General features: G+C 36.1%; 1 protein-coding gene across 5 annotated transcripts in view; it reads right to left on the minus strand.

Moving 5' to 3' along the window:
- ARAP2 (ArfGAP with RhoGAP domain, ankyrin repeat and PH domain 2) overlaps positions 1-20,432 on the minus strand; it is a 199,575-nt gene that overhangs the window by 120,642 nt on the left and 58,501 nt on the right. For all 5 annotated transcript variants that reach the window (XM_060299232.1, XM_030881005.2, XM_060299231.1 and 2 more), the window contains exons 8-9: positions 19,567-19,687; positions 6,424-6,602 (exon numbers count right to left, since the gene is read on the minus strand). In XM_060299232.1, the coding sequence (XP_060155215.1) occupies positions 6,424-6,602; positions 19,567-19,687 (300 nt within the window). The remainder of the gene's footprint in view (positions 1-6,423; positions 6,603-19,566; positions 19,688-20,432) is intronic.

Here is a 20,432-nt window from a genome sequence, read left to right on the forward strand (position 1 = left end):
TTCCAGGCCAGGAATGTAAGAACTCGGTGCTTAGACATTTGTGGAAAACAGATGTGGCATTGTATGACATTGGCACCAGATTTCCAGGGAAACACCAGATGCAGAGTTTGGCCAGATACAGAACCAGAGAAACAGCAGGCCACCACCTCCATCCTGCTGCACCACACAAGCCAGAGCCCTATGAGGTCTATTTAAATTCTGTTAGAGTTTCATTCCCATGCCAGACACGAGGGAACGTTATGTTGGGGGAATGAGTCTCTTGCTATACCCCGACTTGAGAATGTTTAATCAAGTGAATGTAGTTAAAACCTCAATGCCACAATTATCATTAAATGGATAACACAAACCCACCAAGCAAGACATCTGGTTGTAATGAATTCCCTAATATTAACATGATATTCAAAAACTCATCAGGAAAAGATGGGAGACTGGCTTTCAGGACAACATAACAAATGGAAACCAAAGTCAGTTATCTTAAATTCACCTCATATCTATTAGCAGAAATTCCGTTCAAGTAGCAGTACCATATATATAACACTACATATATATACCTGAGGGTATGTTCATATTTCATTACCTATCTAAAATTTTAAAAATACTGGCTTATATACTACACCCACATCATTTCAAGATAAATAAATGTATAAAATAATTATTTTTCAGAATACACAAAGTCTATTAGCTTTGAACTGGAAAAAAACACACAATTTATCTCTATAAACAAAATTTCTATGTAACAAAACTTAACTGAAAAGGCTTCCCTGGTGGTGCAGTGGTTAAGAATCTGCCTGCCAATGTAAGGGACACGGGTTCGAGCCCTGGCCTGGGAAGATCCCACATGCCGCGGAGCAAGTAAGCCCGTGCGCCACAACTACTGAGCCTGAGCTCTAGAGCCAGCAAGCCACAACTACTGAGCCCACACGCCACAACTACTGAAGCCTGCGCACCTAGAACCCGTGCTCTGCAACAAGAGAAGCCACCGCAATGAGAAGCCCGCACACAGCAACGAAGACCCAACACAGCCAAAAATAAATAAATAAGTAAATAAAAATTAACTGAAAAGTGAAAAATAAGCAACAGCTTAGAAAAACAGTTGCAGAAAACATGACACGAAGATAAATATCTATATTATATGAAGAGCTTAAAGAAATTGTCAGGAGTGACAATATAATTCCAGTAAATAAATAGGAAAAAATGAAAAGAGAATACATAAAGAAGAAAATAATATTAAAAGAAAAATTTTTTTCAAATATAAACTTTCTAGTCATGAAGACAGCTGTAAATGACTATTAATTCAACCATTTCATTCTACAAATGTTTACTGAGTGTCAGCTACTTGCCCGGAACTCCTAAGGGCACAACAGTGAATGAATAAAGTAAACTGTCACAGCCTTAATTTGGGAATATAAAAATAATAACACTTTTAAAGTTAAAATGAAACTGGTACCTATTCTCTGTTAGGTACCTATTCAGGTACCTAACAGCATTTTAAATATAAACAATTCTTTAGAAAAGGGTCATAGGAATTCTTGTCCAAAAAGCAAATCTAAAAGAAAGAAAAGGCTACCAACAGAAGGCTCTCAGAAATCTCATTTATTTATCACGATGTGTTACCCCCATCAGAAGGTAAGATCCTAAAGAGCAGGGACCTTGTGGGTTACCAGTGAGCCCCTAGTGCTTGGAGCAGCACCCAGCAATGAAGAGGTACCCAATAAACTTTTGTAAAACAGATGAATAAATAAACACAGTGAACTGTAATCAAACTCTATTACACAACTCATTTTATACAAAGTTGAAGTAACAATGTGGAAAAACTATCATAATTATAATATATTGCAGGCATATAAACATAAGCAGAAACAAGGAATAGAAGAAACTATGCAAAAATTAAACACATGGGGGGTGGGCTGAGAGATGGTGTAAGCATTTAAAGGGATAACATTTAATTTATATAATAGCACCACAGTGTTTTCCAACTGAGTAATTAGGTAAAGAATTTTAGTATCTATTTTTACTTTGCCATCTTCCTCTCTAACAAATGTTTCTACATATCACTTCATAGTTCTTTTCTGCCTCTTATAGCCCATCTGGAAAAACAAAAAAACAAAAAAAAAAAACCCCTAACATTCCCTAAGGCATTTCTCCTACTCAGAAGCCATTTCAAGTTAGTTTCAACAATCTGCTAATAAATGAAAGGGAAAGAAAGAGAGTTAAAAAAAGTAAATCTTTGAACTGAGCAACTGAGAAAGTGAAAAGTCCATGTTAATTGCATAGAGTTTAGACCTGGCAGTGTACCGTTGAGAACGTGCAGATTGGCATCTTCCTTTCTGTTATCATGCCACTTTTCTTAAAAAATAAGGAATTTCAAAAATAAGACCATAATTATGATAGTCTATTCTAATAGCTATTTTAACTTAGAAAATATAAGTTCTTCATTCAGTAGAAGGGATAGATCCAGAAAAAAATGAAAGTAGTACTGCAAATATATCTCTACGGATGCTTGACATGGAATATTAAGGACACCTATTGGAAGTAAAGGAAAAGCACTAGAAAAGATAAACGATAATCCACAAAGTTAGAGTAAATTTCCAGACATACACACAGAGTTAAAGGAACTTATGGGAAATAACATTTTCAAATTGTTTTCAAATACTTTCCTGTATGCTGATTTTGCAAATGGAGTTTTAATTTTTCCAATAGATCACACTCTGGTAACAAAAGTTTGTATGCAGAAAAAGGAATTAAGCAGTTATCATATAATTTATAAGCTGAAAAATTTAAATTTTATATAAAAATTGAGATTGTAGGAAAAAACCCCAAAACAGTAGCTATAGTTTAGAACCATACACAAGTTATTAGTAGTAGTTTTTCAAAACTATTTAAAAACTTATTACCACTAAAAAATGATTTTCTTAAATTTCCACTTAAACATTTGCACATTTCAAAGTGTTTGATCAGGAAAAAGACACACTTCCAAGTGAAAGTTAACCTCCAAAAGAGGTATAGCAACCCCAAGATTAGGGATGATGAACTAAAAGCAGCACTCAGTGCTGTCACAGGAGATCTTTACACATTTTCCATCTCCAGAAATATCTCGTTTCTTTGGCTGGATGCTTATCATTTTTCAAGAAGAAAAACCCGTAAAGCAGTGATTTACTGTGTGTGGTTTTTGCATCAGCAGTCACTGAGTCAACTGGGATGATTTATAGGAATACAGATTCAAACCCCTGTCCCCAGAAATAAGTCAATGGGTCTGGAATGAGCCCAGATATCTGGAATTTTAACATGCAACTTAAATAATGGCCTTAGAGATAGTAATCCAACTCTCTTCTTCACATGATGCCATTCAAACTGGAAGAGATTAGCTTAATTATCTGAGCCAATCAGTAGCAGAGCAAGAATGAAAACCCAGAACGACTATAGCCCAGTCCAATCTTCTTTGCTCTAAATAAGCTTCCAATCTTCCATTTTAATAACTCTTCAACACATTCTGTAGCAGCTACCCTTCCACCTCTATCCACTGTTTGTTTACTTCCTCTGGAGAAAGTTCCAAAGTAAACTAGTAAAACTATGTATAAATAGAGGCAAGAAAAATGAAAATAGTTCATATGTGAGGGGGATGTAGGTCAGTTTTATTTTTTATTTTATTTATACTGTAAGTTATGTGGGTGATAAAAATCACTATTTTAATTTTTTTTAAACTAAGCTTTGATTCTTGGACTTAAATTAGATGTAATACAAATTAAGATACAGAGATTCAAATCTAACATCTCTTACATTTTTACGATTAGTTTTTTTTCTATCATTTAAAAAAAACATAAGATTACTTCAGTGTTGTGTGTATAAAGCTTTTAGAAGGGACATCTAACTATTTTACTATCTTTTAGTGCTTTTCCTAAAACACTAGATTAAAGCCCTCTGCATTCAGAAGGACTCCTTATTTAGCCTGTCACCCAAGTTCTTTCCACAGTCTGCTCAACCACGTAAGAAAACCCACGAGCAACTTTCCTCTGGAGAGAAAGACATATACCAGGATGTAAAAAGAGATGAAACTGGAATGGTATGTCAGGGCCTAAACATGAAGGGCTTTCCTTAATTTATCCATCTGGTCTTGAGCCAACTAATTAATTCTGTAAGACTTGACTCAAGACCAAGTGCCTTAAGACCTGGCTCTATATAATACGATGCAATTTTTTTTTAAGACCGCATATACAAACAATGGTGTGCACTTTTTAAAGGCGCACATATGGGCATGTTAAAGCATTGAAAACAGACTCGAAATATACATTCATCAAAAATAGGTTTACTTCTCAAAAGATGAGGAGGGGTCCAGCATAAATGCTTTAATTTTTAAGGAGATAATATTGATTAGTTGTATATGGAAGTGTTTCTAATTCCCAGACTTCACTAGATGCCCTTTTTGCCCTTCTCTGTAACTTCTGCACAAGTCTAATAAAGTACTGAGCTCACCATCCACCATAAATGCTGACTTGTCTGACTTTTCCTCCTGGAAGGTAAGACGTGTTCTCCTCAGTAAACACATCATTTTTAGAGTGTCTGACATGGTATACAATGTTTACTGAATGCACACTCTGAACCTCCTAGGCAACTAAGTTATTCAAGGAAAGAATTCTTAGTCTATTTCTAAAAGGTCACAAGCCAGAAATTTTCTTTTCAACATACACTTTAAAAAGACACTTTGATACAGTGGCTAAGAAGCTAGGCTTAGAGTTATAAAGTTCTTGTTTTAAATTAAACTCTGCATGATGAACTGTAATCCTTAAACAAGTTACTTAATTGTCATTCTCCTCATCTATAAAACATGGATAAGAATATCTTCCTCCTACCTTTGTGGGGAAGATTAAAAGGGAATGTTTATAAATTAATTAGCACAGTACCTGGTACCCAACATATGGTGGTCATTATTATGCTCTTCAAGCTCAATTATTATTAAAGCCAAGAGTTTCTTATAATTTTTTGCTAACCAGAAAGTATTAACAAAACTTTAAAAATATATACTTTTAGAGGATAACATAAACCCAGATAATCTAGCTAACGTCAATAATGAAACTAGTAATTGGAAGTCCACCAGGTCTGTGCAAGTAAAAAATGAATACCTCAATTAATTTGGCAGAGTAACTTCCATTCTGATACATGCAAATTTTGCATTTTTAACCTTATTCCAATTTTTTTTTAAGTTTTAAGCATCTTCACAGACTGAAAATGTTCATATTCAATTCATACACATTATTAAGCTGTACATCACCACCCTTCTTGAGGAACATGCTAACTCTCCATGTTATTAATATGCCAACAGTGCTCAATGATGCCTTCCACAGTTAATTGGCTAAGAAATCTTATCCTTAAAAATGTAATTAATAAATCCACACTGAAGTTCAGAGGATGCCTTGGATAAAGATCTATAGTTAATTTTTTTGAAACTACTGTTTGTTTTGAGTTGCTATCTCTATCTTCTGTAATGAAAAATGTCAGCATTTATATTTCACTTTATCGTAACCCATGATAATTTATCACAAAATAAGTTCATGTTAGATTGGATATCCAAAACACACTGCTTAATTCCACAAATAATGACTAAGTATCTAATACATTCTAGGCTGAAAGATTAAAAATTCATTCCTAAAAAGGGGTAAGAAAATAATTTTCTTATACATATTAAAAACCAGGTATGTTAGAGAAAAAGAAGTCTACAGAATCAAATGAAATTAACAGAATTTGTTAAAACTAACATCAGTTTCCTCAAAACATTTAAATTCTCTACTGAGTCCTTTGATGTTAACAAATTTAATATCCCAACAATCTATCTTATTTATATATGTGATGTGTGTGTGTATGCATGCGTGTGAATGTGTGTATATCAATCACTTGTCTCTTGTCAATTATCTCCTCGGCAAGCAACGTATCTACTCCAAAAAAACCGACAAAAACAAAACCAAAAAAAACACCCAAATCCTGTAAACTGAAGAAAATATGTTACCTGTGCCTACTCTATAATTTTCTGTCACAAAACAAAAGAAATAACAACAGGTGCAGAACGAGGTCTATTCAACAACGGCTGTAATGGTTAATTGGTTCTTAATTATTCTCTCATGTAGTTTTGTAATGTTACTTCAGCTAAGAATACTTTTCAAAAATTAATTTTCATGATTCTATTTCCTCAGTTCCTTCAAAGGGTGATGTCCAGTCTCAAATTTGATGTAGATTACCTTCCTGATTCTGGTGGAACTGAGAAAATTCAACAGAGCAACTCTTTGTTATATGTAGTGGAGTACAGAAGGCAAAAGCAAAACTCTATCAGTAAAACATGAATAAGTCTAACAAACAAAGCACTGTTGTTAATGTAGCTTTGTCACGTTTGTAATGTAAGGAACCACAATTTGCAATCACTGTAACATAGCTCACCTGTTCATTTTTGCAAAGCCACACACTGTTTCCACTTAACACAGTAAAAATTTTAGCTTTATAGCCTCTCAGTTCAAGATATCCACATTTCTCAGGTGCAACAGCTCCTTGAGACTGCGAGGAAAGGGCCTGTAACTTCAGTGCATTTAACAGGATGCTGATCCAGTCATTTCTCTCCTCTGAAAATGGACAGGAGAAAATACATATGTTTAGTAAGTTATAAACACATACAAATGTGGAAAGAGATTGACTTTCTCTGGAACAGATCATTTACAGATTCTTTCCCAGAACCACAATCTAAATGCTACTGTCGGCAGGGCAAATGGCCCAATTTTGTTAGGGAAAATAAATAACACTTATTAGTCATTCCTTGGTATCCACAGGAGATTGGTCCCAGGACCCACAGCAGGTACCAAGCTCTGTAGATGCTGAAGTCCCTTACAGTCAGTCAGCCCTCTGCATCCTCAGGTTCATCAACTGAGGGTTCCACCAACCAGGGATCAAAAATGTCCTCAGATGTGGAAATCAAGGATATGGAGGGCCGACTGTACTCAGATGTCCTGTAACCAATATCACTGGCTTCAACTGGCAGCTAAATAGAAATGCAAGATCCTAGACCCCCCTCCAGACTTGATGAATCAGAATCTTCATTTTAAGAAGATCTCCAGATGATGTGTATCCATGTTAACGTCTAAGTAGCATTCTGTTAGATTATTCATGAGATTGGATTGTCTCTTTTAATATAAGAAAGTAATATGGCTACTGAACAGGTAACAGATTGTACCCAGCAATGCAGTTACTAAAATATCCAGAAAAGCTTACTTTCTAACAGGCACTTGGAATCTACTCAAGAGTGTGCTTGCCTTGATATTCACTCACCCATTCCATTCACTAACAATAGCATCTTCATCTGTTGAATTAAAACTTAGTTCTCTCACTCTTTCCACAAAGTGATCTTCAACTATGTACAACACATTGTGTTACAGGCATAGGAATTCAATCCAGTCCCCAAAGAGCAATCAAAGCTATAAGTCAAGTTTGATATGAACACATAATGGAACACAGAATACTACAAATGTCATGCAAGAGGTATCAAATAATGTATGAGTCAATTCAATGGAGGTAAGTGATTTGCTGAAGGTCATATAGCACGTGAGTATTAAAATTAGGAGAATCAAATGTTTTAATTCTCAGACAATTGTCCTCGGCACTGTGAGAAAAAAAAAAAAAAAGGATATTTGTGTGAGCTCTTCAGGATGTGGAGCAATTTAAAAGACAAAACTGGAGTTTTGGGAGGAGGATGAGCAAAACAGAATTCTAAGCACAAGACCAAAGGCGGAAACAACAAACATCTGCTCAGGGACTAATTTATGAATGAGCATATTTATAATTCTGAACTCACAAAGAAATAATGGGAAATAGGGCTGGAGATCCTACAGTGCCTAGGAGAGGAATTTAGTCTTTATTATGGAGGCAAAAGAAAACCATTTCAAAATTCTTGGCAAGAAAGGGACATGATTAAGATGACAGACCAAACTGGAAGCTTGGAGGTCAGGAATAAGGCAATAGAGTCTTAAAGTATACAATGAAAAGGGAAACATATGGAGAGTCAAGATATTAAGGAGAGTAAAAAATAGCCGTGGTTTTGAATATGTTTGACACATGTTCACCAAAAAATGAATAAATTACTCAGAATAAAAGGTAGCTGGGTATCATGAGTCAACCAAAGAAGGTAGAAGGTTGTATTAACAGAACCACCTGAGGTTTGTAGCTCCCTGGCATGAGCATCCAGGCAGACTGATAGCAATATGTGAATGAAGGTAATCTATACAAGGGAAGACTCATGACAGTGGATAAATGTTTAATGTAAAAGGAGAAGAAATGGTATACACCTGAGGTATAACTGATTCTAGGAGGCTAGAAAATGGGCCAGCAAAAAACAAATGGAAAAGTGATTATTAAGGTAAAAAGGAAAAAAACAAACCAGGCTAAATTCCAGGTAGGAAACTTTTTTGAGAAGGAAAGAGTAAGTAGGACCCAAGCTTGGGAAATTGCCTAGTATCTCAGATCCTTCTAAGACAGGTCTGGTTAGAGGTGATGTCATTGTGGATTGAAATAAGTCTCCATATTAGACTTGCTTACATTCCAGCATGGATCCAGAGTTATTTTACAATACAAGTCTTAATTTTTAAAGTATCTTCATTCTTTCTCACCTTCAAAACTACTAAAACCAGCTAGTTGTGTCTTTAATGACCAAGGCCAAAGTATTTATTAAAAACTCTTTCAACAATATTTTATTGCAGGTATTACATAATCCTCAATAACAGTGTTTGTTCCTATATACCAAGTTTCCCCAGCATTATTATAAAGTAAAAGACATGAAAATATTCAGGTAACTAAGCCTATGTCAATACACAGTAGCTACTCTACATTTTACATCTACACAGACTGCACTGTAATAATTTATTACATTTTCAGTAACAGCAAAAGACCTTCCACTCTACTTGGTGATTACTTGTGATCATTAAGTCCACACAAGATATTCCTGCCAAGTAAATGGTATATAATGTTTTCTGTTTGTTTATGTTAATCCATATAAATCACTGACTTTGAAATGCAGGTCATAATTTAATGAACGGGGCCAAAGTGATTGTGGTTTCTTTGTCAGGAAATAATTTGAAACTGGCTATTGCATTAACTGTTGGACTTAAGTATATTATGGCTGTATCTCAACAAATGGTGCCCTTATAGCCTAGAAGAATTCTCTAGCTCCTGAGGGCCTCATTTACTAATAGGAAGTACACAGTCATGAAGAAGAACAGAATTGAATAGTAACATTCAGTTTATATTTAATTACCCATACCAATGGAGATAAACAGTGATACAGACAATTCAAACACAATGAAAGAGATTACAGGTGTCATTGGTATTTGGCTTTGCAAAGTGTGCATACTTGAACATGGGGAACATGCTCTGACAAGTCACAATATTCCAAAACAAATAATGATTTCCCCTTGGGCAAAGGCAAAGCTGGATACTAAGCTGGCTTTTACCTGCTCTTCACACTAAGATACTTTTATTCTTTCCAATAACAAGTGTTTATTGAGCATCTATTTTGATCTTAGCACTGTGCTAAGCACTATTCCCTCTGAGAATACACTCTGATGTTGATATATCTTTGCTCAGAGTAGAGTATTCCAGGTTGGAAAAAGAAAAAAAGGAGTTAGCAATGTCCTCAAACCTCAAATTATTTCTTAAGGTTTTCAGGAATGCCAACTCAGAGTGTACAAATCAAAAAAAAAGAGGTTAAAAAAATGAACAGGAGAGACTTAACATCCTCTGGACTACTGGATTTAGCACTAGGCATATTCATTAGTAAAAAAGGATTGATTATATGAGGGGTTACTACACAAGTGCCATGTAAAACATTAATAAAAGAATCTAACAAAGTTTGGATGTACTCTTAACTTTTGATATAATATAATCTAACTAAAGATTCCTCAGTGTAACCCATGATCAATATTAGAGAAGGAATTATTACACACCAGTGTTGTTCTTGAAATTGATAATGATTCATTCATACAAATGTCTACTGAGTGCCTACTATGCTCTAAGCCCTATTCTGAATACCAGCCTTACTCTCCAGAAACTTACACTCTTGTGAAAGGAGGAAGGCAATAAAATGTAGACATATATTACACGGCGACAAGTGCAATGGGATAAAATAAAGCACAGGATGAGGGGTACAGAAAGTGCTATTTTATATAGGGTAATAGAAAAAGGCTCAGAAAGAAGGTGGTGGCTAAGCAAAAGCCTAAAGGAAGTGGAAGTGATGGAGCAAGTTAGGAGGAGGACTAGAGGAAGAGCCTTCCAGGATACAGAAAGCAGAAAGTGCCAAGGCCAAGGCAACAGCAGATTTGGCATGCTCGCGGGACAAGAGACCCCTGTAGCTGCAAGGCAGTGAATGAGGTAGAGCACAGAAGGAAACAAGGACAGAGAGACCAGGGTCAGATCATGCATGGACTCTGGAAATCACAGTACTTTACTCTCAGTGAGCTGGAAACATGACAGAGCATCTGAAATAAACTGACAGGACCTGACTTTCTTGTTGAAGGATCACTCTGACAACCATACTGAAAATATGCCTGCAGTCGATCAAGGGAGGTTGTGACAATCATCAAGATAGACATGGTGGCTTGTAGGAGAGTGACGGTGGTGGAGATGCTGACAATTGGTCAGAACCGCAACATATTTCCAAAATCAAACTGGTAAGATTTGCTGATGGTCTGGATGGGACCGAGGTAGGAAAAAAGATTCGATGATGACGCCAAAGTTTGTGGCCTATTAAATTATGATAGGCAATCAAAGTACACAACAGAGAACTTTCAACTCCCCTGGCTCTTCCTCCAGATAGCAAATGTTCCATGCCTTGCTCCTTTTTTTTTTAAAATAAGTTTATTTATTTTATTTATTTATCTTCGGCTGCGTTGGGTCTTCCTTGCTGTGCGCGGGCTTTCTCTAGTTGGGGTGAGCGGGAGCTACTCTTCTGTTTTGTAGATAGGTTCACTTGTGCCATACTTTAAATTCCACATATAAGTGATATATGGTATTTGTCTTTCTCTTTCTGACTTACTTCACTTAGTATGATAATCTCTAGTTGCATTCATGTTGCTGCAAATGGCATTATTTTGTTCTTTTTTATGGCTGAGTAGTATTCCATTGTATATCTGTACGACATCTTTTTATGCATTCATTGGTTGATAGACATTTAGGTTGTTTCCATGTTTTGGCCATTGTGAATAGTGCTGCTATGAACATTGGGGTGCATGTATCTTTTTGAGTTATAGTTTTGTCCAGGTATATGCCCAGGAGTGGGATTGTTGGATCATGTGGTAATTCTATTTTTACTTTTCTGAGGAACCTCCATACTGTTTTACATACTGTCTACACCAACTTACATTCCCACCAACAGTGTAGAAGGGTGCCCTTTTCTCCACACCCTCTCCAGCACTTGTTATCTATAGACTTTTTAATGATGGCCATTCTGACCAATGTGAGGTGTACCTCATTATAGTTTTGACTTGCATTTCTCTAATAATTAGTGACGTTGAACATCTTTTCATGTGCCTACTGGCCATCTGTATGTCTTCTTTGGAAAAATGTCTATTAAGGTCTTCTGCCCATTTTTTGAACGGGTTGTTTGTTTTTTGTTGTTGAGTTGTATCGGCTGTTTGTGTATTTTGGAGATTAAGCCTTTGTTGGTTGCATCATTTGCAAATATTTTCTCCCGTTCTGTAGGGGTTTTTTTTGGTTTGGTTTGTTTCTTTGTTTGTTTTATGGTTTCCTTTGCCATGCTTGCAGGTTTGATTAGGTGCCATTTGCTTATTTTTGTTTTTATTTCTATTGCCTTGGGAGACTGACCTAAGAAAACATTGGTACAATTTATGTAAGAGAATGTTTTGCTTATGTTCTCTTCTAGGAGTTTTATGGTGTCATGCCTTATGTTTAAGTCTTTAAGCCATTTTGAGTTTATTTTTGGACCACTCAGAATTCGTAAGCCTTCTAACTATGAGAACTGCCCACTGAAAATGTGATGTCACCTGTTTTTTAAAGTAACACAACACCTGTGTGACTACAGGTGCCAAGGGCATACAGACTAACTGAAGGATCATTAGCTGTTACAATCCTCTGAGCAATTCCAGCAATTCTGCTTGAGGACAAAAGGAATCAGATTAAATTTTCTAGTTGAGGAAGAGAATTTTAAAGATGTTATTATTTCAATAAAATTAACTTTCAAGTAAGAAAATGACAATATTTTCACAAGGAAATCCAGGGGAATTGAAGCCTTAGAAAATTTGTGGGGAAAAGATGCCAAATTGTAATCTTCTCTTAGCAACACCAGTGGGCAATGCAGCATTTTTGAAATCTTGACACTGATTTCAAGGGAGACAAAGGGAGCTGTGTATTTAGGTCACTCAGATACTTTTCACCAAAAATGAAGAATTCAGCTCTGTTACGATGTCAAACTACTGCCCCCTTCTGCTCTAAACTTTGATTTTGCTTCTTGATTAGATTGAAGCAAAGTTTAATTAGGCTTAAAGTTCATTAAGTCAAGTTTTTCATAAGCCACTATGGTTGATTTCTCAGTGTCCACCAAATGAAAAATAATCAACCATTTGTATACATAGAAGGAGGAATAAAAAAAAAACCTTAATACATACAGTATCTTGTTGAAGGTTCCATACCAAATATATAGACACATGTGCCATTTACATATATACACATATACACATACATACACCATACACACCCTTATACACTTATCTTTAAAAATGTGAGTTGTTACTATGTAAAAATGACTTTCAATGAAAACAGCATATTCATTAATTCTATGTTGACAGTCTCAGTTTTCACTGAAGCAGTATTTTCATGGTTTCAAAAATTAAACACCTAATACTTATTTAACAAACAATAATTCATACTAAGGTTCATAAAGTTTTTTTTTGTTTAATAGATCTTTATTGGAGTATAATTGCTTCATAATACTGTGTTAGTTTCTGTTGTACACCAAAGTGAATCAGCCATATGCATACATATGTCCCCGTATCTCCTCCCACTTGAGCCTCCCTCTTATCCTCCCTATCCCACCCCTCTAGGTCACCGCAAAGCACTGACCCGACCTCCCTGCGCTATGCTTCTGCTTCCCACCAGCCAACTATTTTACATTCAGTAGTGTATATATGTTGATGCTACTCTCACTTCGCCCCAGCTTCGCCCTCCCACCCCATGTCATCAAGTCCATTCTCTATGTCTACCTCTTTATTCCTTCCCTGCAACTAGGTGCATCAGTACCATTTTTTTTCATAGATTCCATATATATGTGTTAGCATATGGTATTTGTTGTTCTCTTTCTGACTTACTTCACTCTGTATGACAGACTCTAGGTACTTCCACCTCACTACAAATAACTCAATTTCATTTCTTTTTATGGCTGAGTAATATTCCATTGTATATATGTGCCACATCTTCCTTATCCATTCATCTGTCACTGGACATTTAGGTTGCTTCCACATCCTGGCTATTGTAAATAGTGCTGCAATGAACACTGTGGTATGTGTCTCTTTTTGAATTATGGTTTTCTCAGGGCATATGCCTAGTAGTGGGATTACTGGGTCATATGGTAGTTCTATTTTTAGTTTTTTAAGGAAACTCCATACTGTTTTCCATGGTGGTTGCATCAATTTACATTTCCACCAACAATGCAGGGGGGTTTCCTTTCCAACACATCCTTTCTAGTATTTATTGTTTCTAGATTTTCTGATGATGGCCATTCTCACCAGCATGAGGTGATACCTCATTGTAGTTTTGATTTGCATTTCTCTAATAATTAGTGATGTTGAGCATCTTTTCATGTGCCTCTTGGCCATCTGTATGTCTTCCTTGGTGAAATGTCTTTAGGTCTTCTGCCCATTTTTTAACTGGATTGTTTGTTCTTTTGCTATTGAGCTCCATGAGCTATCTGTATATTTCGGAGATTAATCCTTTGTCTGTTGATTCGTTTGCAAATAGTTTCTCGAATTCTGAGGGTTGCCTTTTTGTCTTGTTTATGGTTTCTTTGCTGTGCAAAAGCTTTTAAGTTTAATTAGGTCCCATTTGTTTATTTTTGTTTTTATTTCCATTTCTCTAGGAGGTGGGTAAAAAAAGATCTTGCTGTGGTTTATGTCAAAGAGTGTTTTTCCTATGTTTTCCTCTAAGACTTTTATAGTGTCTGGTCTTATATTTAGGTCTTTAATACACTTGGAGTTTATTTTTGTGTATGGTGTTAGGTAGTGTTCTAATTTCATTCTTTTACATGTAGCTGTCCAGTTTTCCCAGCACCACTTATTGAAGAGGCTGTCTTTTCTCCACTGTATGTTCTATCCTCCTTTGTTGTAAATTTGGTGACAATATGTGCGTGGATTTATCTCTGGGCAGTCTATCCTGTATCATTGATCTATATTTCTGTTTTTGTGCCAGTACCATACTGTCTGGATTACTGTAGCTTTGAGGTGCAGTTTGAAGTTGGGGAGCCTGATTCCTCCAACTCCATTTTTCTTTTTCAGGATTGCTTTGGTTATTCGGGGTCTTTTGTGTTTCCATATGAATTGCAAAATTTTTTGTTCTAATTCTGTGAAGAATGCCATTGGTAGTTTGACAGGGATTGTATTGAATCTGTAGATCGCTTTGGGTAGTATAGTCATTTTCACAATATTGATTCTTCCAATCCAAGAACATGGTATATTTCTTCATCTGTTTATGTCATCTTTGATTTCTTTCATCAGTATTTTATAATTTTCTGAGTACAAGACTTTTGTCTCCTTAGGGAGGTTTATTCCTAGGTATTTTTTTCTTTTTGTTGCAGTGGTAAACAGGAGTGTGTCCTTGATTTCTCTTTCTGATTTTTCATTGTTGGTGTAGAGGAATGACAGAGATTTCTGTGCATTAATTTTATATCCTGCAACCTTACCAAATTCATTGATTAGTTAGAGTAGTTTTCTGGTGGCATCTTTAGGATTTTCTATGTATAGTATCATGTCATCTGCAAACAGTGACAGTTTTCTTTTCCAATTTCTATTCCTTTTATTTCTTTTTCTTCTCTGATTGTCGTGGCTAGGACTTCCAAAACTATGTTGAATAAGAGTGGCGAGAGTGGACATCCTTGTCCTTTTCCTGATCTTAGTGGAAATGTTTTCAGTTTTTCACCACTGTGTATGTTGCTTGCTATGGGTTTGTCATATATGGTCTTTATTATGTGGAGGTAGGTTCCCTCTATGCCCATTTTCTGGAGAGTTTTCATCCATCATAAATGGGTATTGAATTTTGTCAGAAGCTTTTTCTGCATCTATTGGGATGATCATATGATATTTATCCCTTAATTTGTTAATGTGGTGTATCACAATGTTTGATTTGCGTATATTGAAGAATGCTTGCATCCCTGGGATAAATCCCACTTGATCATGGTGTATGATCCTTTTAATGTACTGTTGGATTCTGTTTGCTAGTATTTTGTTCAGGATTTTTGCATCTATGTTCATCAGTGATATTGGTCTATAATTTTCTTTTTTTGTGAGACCTTTTTCTGGTTTTGTATCAGGGTGATGGTGGTTCGTAGAATGAATTTGGGATTGTTTCTCCCTCTGCAATTTTTTGGAAGAGTTTGAGAAGGACTGGTGTTAGCTGTTCTCTAAATGTTTAATACAATTCGCCTGTGAAGCCCTCTGGTCCTGGACTTTTGTTTGTTGGAAGATTTTTAATTACGGTTTCACTTTCATTGTGATAGGTCTGTTTATATTTTCTAATTCTTTCTGGTTCAGTCTTGGAAAATTGTACCTTTCTAAGAATTTGTCCGTTTCTTCACGGTTGTCCATTTTATTGGAATGTAGTTGTTTGCAGTATTCTCTTATAATCCTTTGTATTTCTGCGGTGTCAGTTGTGATTTCTCCTTTTTCATTTCTAATTTTATTGATTTGTGTCCTCTCCTATTTTTTCTTGATGAGTCTGTGCAAGGGTTTATTAATTTCATTTATCTTCTCAAAGAACCAGCTTTTAGTTTTATTGATCTTTGCTCTTGTTTTCTTCATTTCTATTTCATTTATTTCTGCTCTGATCTTCATGATTTCTTTCCTTCTACTGACTTTGGTTTTCTTTGTTCTTTTTTCTCTAGCTGTTTTAAGGGTTATATTGTTTATTTGAGATTTTTCTTCTTTCTTCAGGTGAGATTGAATTGCTATAAACTTCCCTCTTAGAACTGCTTTTGCTGCATACCATAGGTTTTGGGTTGTTGTATTTTCATTGTCATTTGTTCCTATGTTCTTTTGTGTTTGTTTTTTTGCGGTATGTGGGCCTCTCACTGTTGTGACCTCTCCCGCTGCGGAGCACAGGCTCTGGATGCACAGGCTCAGCGGCCATGGCTCACAGGCCCAGCCGCTCCGCGGCATGTGGGATCTTCCCGGACCGGGGCACGAACCCATGTCCCCTGCATCGGCAGGCAGACTCTCAACCACTGCGCCACCAGGGAAGCCCCCTATATATTTTTTAACTTCTTCTTTGATTTCTTCAGTGATCTCTTCGTTGTTTAGTAGTGCACTGTTTAGCCTCCACGTATTTATGTTTTTTAGTATTTTTCCTGTAATTGATCTCCAGTCTCATAGCGTGGTCAGAAAAGATGCTTGATACGATTTCAATTTTCTTAAATTTTCCAAGGCTTTATTTGTGACACAAGATGTGATCTATCCTGGAGACTGTTCCATGTGCACTTGAGAAGAAAGTGTATTCTGCTGCTTTTGGGTGGAATGTTCTATAAATATCAATTAAATCTATGTGGTGTATTGTATCATTTAAAGCTTGTGTTTCCTTATTTATTTTCTGTTTGGATGATCTGTCCATTGGTATAAGTGACATGTTAAAGTCTCTACTATTATTGTGTTACTGTCGATTTCTCCTTTCATGGTTGTTAGCATTTGCCTTATGTATTGAGGTGCTCCTATGTTGGGTGCACAAACATTTATAATTGTTATATCTTCTTCTTGGATTGATCCTTTGATCATTATGTAGTGTCCTTCCTTATCCCTTCTAACAGTCTTTATTTTAAAGTCTATTTTATAGGACACGAGTATTGCTACTCCAGCTTTCTTTTGATTTCCATTTGCATGGAATATCTTTTCCCATCCCTTCACTTTTAGTGTGTATGTGTCCCTAGGTCTGAAGTGGGTCTCCCCGGGATCGAGTGGGCCAGGCGATCGCCCTTGGCTCTTCTCTCGCTCCTCCCGGAGGGCCCCTCCTGCCTGCCTCTCCTGCTCTCATCGGCCTCAGGGGTGCAGATCCTGTCTGGCCTCCACTTCTCCTCCCCTCTCACTCACCCCACATCCTACCAGTTCACTTGGCTGTTCCTCTCATCTCCTTGGGCATCAGGGTCCCCCACTAGCGGCTGGCAGGCGCCCTAGTTGTGGGGAGATGCTAACTCCATGTCTTCCCACACCGCTATCTTGATTCCACCCCCTCCATATACTAAGTTTACATCATAAAGATGAACTATATACCGGGGAGGGACTTACTGGTCCATTGTAAACATGTAACTTTTAAACATGTGTGGGTTGATACATTTTCTTTAAATAAAATGTGTCTGTTTAATTTGTAACCGCCACAAGTAAATATGGCTAAACAGATTTTCACACAAGTCGAAGCTTTATTATGTCTAGCCTAAAATGCAGACTCTGTGGCATATGTGAATTTCCCTATGAGAAGCCAACGGGAAGAGGATAAGCACCTCAAAAAACAGGCAATCAGCTTGGGCAGTGGAGACCAGAGCATAAGGACTGACCATTCTGATAGCCAGTCGAGAGGAGCAATGCCATGTGTTTTAAGAAAATACAGAAAAAGAGAAACTGTGATTTCAAAAAAGAGTCTCATATCGAGTATCACAACTGTGGATAATTTTCTGAATTTCAGGCATTTGAGTCATAATACATATGTCAGTATCAAATACTCTAGGACAGGGGCTGGCAAACTTTTCTATAAAGGGTCAGAGAGCAAATATCCCAGGCTTTCCTGGCCATACAGTCTGCAGCAACTACTCAGCACTGCCACTAAGGCACAGAAGCAGCCATAAGGCAACATAAATGAATGAGAGTGGCTGGGGTCTAATAAGATTGTACTTACGAAAACAAGCAGCGGGCCAGATTCAGGTTACAGGCCAGTTTACCAACCCCAGCTCTAGGCTACAGTTCTTGACATTTGTTTTTAAATAGCAAGTCAAGTGAGAAACACTGCTGACGTTACACCTGGGCAGTATATACATAGGTACGTTTCACACTATGAGACTTACACTTACTGTAGGCAGTGCACTTTGATATTCCTTATTCTGCTGTATTTTATATTTGTTTGGTTTTTGTTTTGTGGGACTTTGGGGGACCCATCAGAAACCACTACGCTGATCTCACAAATTGACAGTGAGTGACTCACAGTTTGAAAAAATTTGCTGCAGTGTGATCAGCAGTTGGGACTTATCCATTTACTGATTATCCCAAGTAATAATGGAAACTTTTCAGTGACATACAGTATTTATTGAGTGCTTTCCATGTGCCATGCATTGGCATATGTTCTAGGAATCCAGCAATTAAAAAAAAAATTGCCCCATAATTTCTAATATTGTTGTAGTTTATAAAAGGTAAATACTTACATGTGTAAAATAGGATAATAACTGTACTACCTACAAACCTCATGAGACTATTGGGAAAATGAAGCGTTTAGCAAATATCACATATTCAGTAATTTTTCCATACCACTATTATTCAAATAATTAAGTACCAAGAAGTACTTTTTAAAATCAAGTTATCATCTCTACTAAAATAAAAGATGCTTTAAGTTAAAATTCTAATTCTTTAGTTAATGAAGATGGCCTTATTTACAATATTTAAAAGTAGTACTGATATACTGAGAGTCAATCGAAGTTACAACAGAGAATTTTAATTTGCCTGTCTCTCCCTTCCCCATCTCCCCCACCCCAGAAAAAAGAGTCAGAGAAGATTTAAAGGTTTAGACTCCATCCACAAACCATGTGCCATCTTTAGATCAATTTTCACCATCAAGTGACCCACAGCAGATGATACAGGTGAAAAAAAACTCAAGAAATATAAAAGATACTCCAAAATCTATCTTAAAATGATTGCCATGCCTGTTTGATCGTAAAAATAGGCCATACATAAATTTCATAAAACCAATGTTTTAATTACTAGAAAAATTATTTTTCCACATAGAATAACTATTTTGCATTATCAACAACTAAAAGTGAGCTCCATAAGAGCAGAGATTTTTATCTACTTTTCTTCACTGCTATATACCCCAAATTTAGAAGAGGCCTTGGCACTTAGTAGATTCCCACTAAATATTTGTTGCATGAAAGAACAGTGAACAAACAACAATGACTTGTCAATGTGTTTATGTTTTAATATAATGGCATTCAAAAAATTAATATAAAATGTAAATCATTTAAAAGTAACATATTTAAAGATTGTCTGACATTTCTAGCTTAACTGGTTTATTAAATCTTATGACTGGTCAGAAATTAATGTCTCTCTTTTTATAGGGATAAAGAAAGAATCTTACCTTCTTTTTCTACTCTAAAAACAAAAGTTCTTTGTGTTGTAACAACTTCAAATTTGTTGTCTCCTTGAACTCGTACCGTAGATATAGCAGAAAGGGGAATTATTCCTTTTGAATACTTCTCCTGTATTGGTTAGAGAAAAGGATCCATAAAGAAGAAACATTAAAATAAAATTCCCTTTATCAAAAATAGAATGACAAGATATTTACAAGTGCTTCTCTTTCATAATTTCAATCTAAAATTTTAAAATCACATATAAATAGCATATATCCTTATATACACTTAAGTCCCCAGAAAGGAAAATATTAAGTGCCCCTTCCAAGTGAGATGTCTTTTCACTTTTCTCTTCATCTGCAATTAAGAGACAATGACTCACATACAAACAACATAGCAGACCAGCAATACATAGTTACAAAAACAGCGGTATATTCTTTGAAACAATCTGGTCAAAATGATTTTATGGTGTTTGCAGGCATCTGCTGGCCATCACAGGTACTGTAACTACACCAATTCAAAACTACTGCTACATATTGTGAACAAGAATATTATCTAAGAAACCAGACTGTTGGATTGTATCAATTAACCCATATTACTCAATGCTCTGGTAATGAAGATCTTAATCTCCACTGCATCACTTTTTATTCTCCAGTGACTGAAGAGTGAAAAAACATGGATTCGGCTCTTTGTAATTGGCATATACCTATTACAATTTTGCTCAAGAAAGTCATTCTTAAGACTCTTGATAATTTTCTCCGTGTGCATTTTCCTGACCCTCCTAAAACAATTGGCATAATCATCACCTCCATAATTTCAACTATTTACTAAGAGTGTAACATTTACTGGGCCCTGTGTTGGAAAGAAAATTCCA

Source organism: Globicephala melas, chromosome 5 (assembly GCF_963455315.2).
Source record: "Globicephala melas chromosome 5, mGloMel1.2, whole genome shotgun sequence".
NCBI lineage: Eukaryota > Metazoa > Chordata > Mammalia > Artiodactyla > Delphinidae > Globicephala > Globicephala melas.